The sequence below is a fragment of the Solanum tuberosum genome, unplaced genomic scaffold, assembly GCF_000226075.1.
Source record: "Solanum tuberosum cultivar DM 1-3 516 R44 unplaced genomic scaffold, SolTub_3.0 scf00012, whole genome shotgun sequence".
Taxonomy (NCBI): domain Eukaryota; kingdom Viridiplantae; phylum Streptophyta; class Magnoliopsida; order Solanales; family Solanaceae; genus Solanum; species Solanum tuberosum.
In genome coordinates this window covers 3,501,668-3,504,780 of record NW_006238937.1, presented here as the reverse complement: position 1 = coordinate 3,504,780, position 3,113 = coordinate 3,501,668, and the positions used below count along the sequence as shown (strand labels likewise).

At 36.6% G+C, this 3,113-nt stretch overlaps 1 protein-coding gene across 1 annotated transcript in view; it reads left to right on the top strand.

The window, feature by feature from the left end:
* Nucleotides 1–2,051, top strand: part of LOC102604566 (ras-related protein RABA2a-like) — a 5,413-nt gene extending 3,362 nt beyond the window's left edge. The window contains exon 2 of the mRNA XM_006339869.2: nucleotides 1,297–2,051. Within this exon, the coding sequence (XP_006339931.1) occupies nucleotides 1,297–1,779 (483 nt within the window). The 3' untranslated portion in view covers nucleotides 1,780–2,051. The remainder of the gene's footprint in view (nucleotides 1–1,296) is intronic.
* Nucleotides 2,052–3,113: the final 1,062 nt, after the last annotated feature.

Sequence of the window (3,113 nt, the reverse complement as noted above, 5' to 3'; positions counted from 1 at the left end):
AGGGGGGGGGGGGGTTTAACTAGAGCCATGTCATTTAATTGGACAAAACTGGCTAATTAGAGACATAGGCGACCCCAAGCTAGGTCCATTAGTGTATAACGACATTATTGAGCCAATTGGATTGATAGCATAGGTGGCCCCAACTATTAATGGAAGGAGAAATTGTGGCATTTTGTATAGTTTAGGGGTAAATTTGACCCTTTGCCCTTGATAAATTATCACTTGCTTGAGTTTGGTTCCAAATATGTTTTCAACTTTTGCTCTTAAGAATCCTAGATTCATGATGCAGAGAGCTCTTATTAAAAGAAAATTACTCAATGAAAAAAAGTTCCTCTCTTGACCAAACACCTACCTTCTATTATTAGCATGCAAATTTTAAGTAGAAAACCTTATGTTAATACCTAAGTTGCTCAGACTCTTCACTTTTGGTGCTGCACCCGTGCCGATTTGGTCAACCAATTTTGGGTACTTTGACCAAATCGATGGGGAAAGTCTGGACAATTTTAATGATTTTTGTAATCAATACAAAAGCTAAGGTGAAATTGAAGGAAATAGAATACGTTTTATATAGAAATTTCTATGTCACTCATTTTCCTTTGATCTCCTTCCAGAATTCTCCTCAAGTTCTCCACATATCTCATAATTTAGGTTTTATAGCTCTATTTTTAGATAGTCTAATTATTTTTAGGCGAATCCCCGCACCCGTATCCATAAATGGATCCGTATCCCCGAATCTTAAAAATTAGATCATAAAGGATCCGACCTTTAGATCCGCACCCGTATCGGACACCCGCACCCGAGTCCAAGCACTTAGGTTAATACTTTCTATATAACTATAATTTTATCCTATGTTCTTACTTTTTGGTGGAGTTTGCACTCAAGTAGCAAAAATATAAAGGGGTATTTCTAATGATATTCAATTTGCAAATTGAATGCGTGATGCATAGAACAGTCATCTTCACTGGAAAACTAGAAAAATAGCCAGGATTACCTGAGCTAAGAGCGAGGTTAAGTGTATTGCTCCACGTTCTAGGAGGTCAAACATGATTGCCACAAAATCATTCAAATGAACTCTACCTTTGTGTGGATGCCATGATAGTTTGCATAGATTTTAATATTCAACAGAGCTTCTTACATGCTGTAAGCAAGGTTACATCAATTTTCTTCTTGTTTGTTGAATGAGCAAATGTAAATTGTGATTCTTTACGTGTTTCTACTCGTCCTAGTTTTTACTTAATTGTACATTTGAAAAAAATATAGTTTCTGCTAAACTGATGATGTATCATATATGCATAGGTAGAGGGAAGGATCATTAAGTCTCAGATCTGGGACACGGCTGGACAGGAGAGATATAGAGCCATTACAAGTGCATACTATAGGGGTGCTCTTGGTGCTCTTCTGGTATATGATGTGACAAAACCCATTTCCTTTGAAAATGTCAGCCGGTGGTTAAAGGAACTGAGGGATCATGCAGACTCCAATATTGTGATTATGCTGATTGGAAACAAGACAGATCTGAAGCATTTGCGAGCAGTTGCTACAGAGGATGCTCAAAGCTATGCTGAAAGAGAAGGGCTTTCTTTCATAGAAACATCAGCCTTGGAGGCAACAAATGTTGAGAAGGCTTTCCAGATGAATCTTTCGGAAATTTATCGGATAATCAGTAAGAAGTCACTCTCTTCAGAAAACCCTGCACCTGCTAACATTAAAGAAGGGAAGACTCTTGTTGTTGGAGCAGAGGAGATAAACACCAAGAAAGCTTGTTGCTCTGCATCTTAATGATTCATCACTTCTTTCAATCCGCTGTTTGATTCCTTATTTTCAATCGATTGCTTTTATATTTGTTTTATATTTTCTATCAATTGTCTTGATCCTTTTGTTATTATTATTGTAATTAAATTTTGAACTTGTTCTTGATTTATTCTATGTAATTTTGCTATTCTCAAGTGATGAGAATCAGACCTGCAACACACTTGTTAGTGATTGAAGCTTTACTATTCAGTTTCAGAGATGGCATACGGTTCAGTTTACCGAAGCCACTTCTTCTAGTACTCCCTGTAGTCTATAATATTTGAATTTTTTTAGTCTATTTTAATGTTCAAAATAAGTTATTTGTTCAATATTGAAGAAAGTTATTCGAAATTTATTTCATTTTTGCTCCTCATTACATTTTCAAGGTGATAAGTTCAAAAAAGTTAATTGTTCATATTTATAATTTTACTTTGAATTATTTTTATTTTCAAGAATAGTTAGAGAATAATTAAAAGGGAAAAAGTGGAAAGTGGTGTTCAATTTATGTCCTAATTTTTTTTCTTAATGAGTGTGCATTGCCTCACAAATTTGATTAATATGCACTAAAAAGAGTATATAACGACCTGCTCCGTTGTAGCAATTTAAAATTGATGTATTTGATTAGAGTTTGCCTGGGATGAGAATTGGTGAAAGATTTAGGCTACACCAGTTTTGGCGAAAATCAGGTGTGGTGGGTTTAGGAACCGTTTGTGATTAGTGGTATAGTGTTTGAGTATTGTGATTCATGATTATGTTAGTTGAGAGGATTAGTGATCCATGAAAACTATCAGAAAGAAAAATAGATTAGTAGAACTCCGATGAGACATTCTTGTGTTGTCCTAAATTCTTGATGTGTTGTGAAATGGGGGAGTTGGGGGAGATACCCCTAGCTACCTCTATCCTCATGGGACCCTATGGTACCGCTATAGCGGAAGGCTTCCATCGTGGTGACCTCAACCAAGTCGAGGACAGCCATAACGACCATCTATTCATCGTAGAGGTCTCAACCAAGCCAAGGACCGCCGTAGTGGACATCTGTCCGGTGTAGAGGCCTCAGCCAAGCAGTTGATTTGGCCGCCATAACGGCCTTCAACAGCCTGAAAAGAGAGAACTAAGCGGAATCATAGTCTCAAGTAGAAATCTCATATAATGCCGAAAAGAGTACAAAATCATAAATGCAAAAAAATAAAATACTATGTCTGACAACAAGCCTCTACTACATAATAAGTGACTAGGAAAAACCTTAGCTCACTTGAACAATCTGAAAACTGAAAGAGTCTGAAAGAAAATAAAAGAACTCATAATGTGTGGTTATGTCCTCG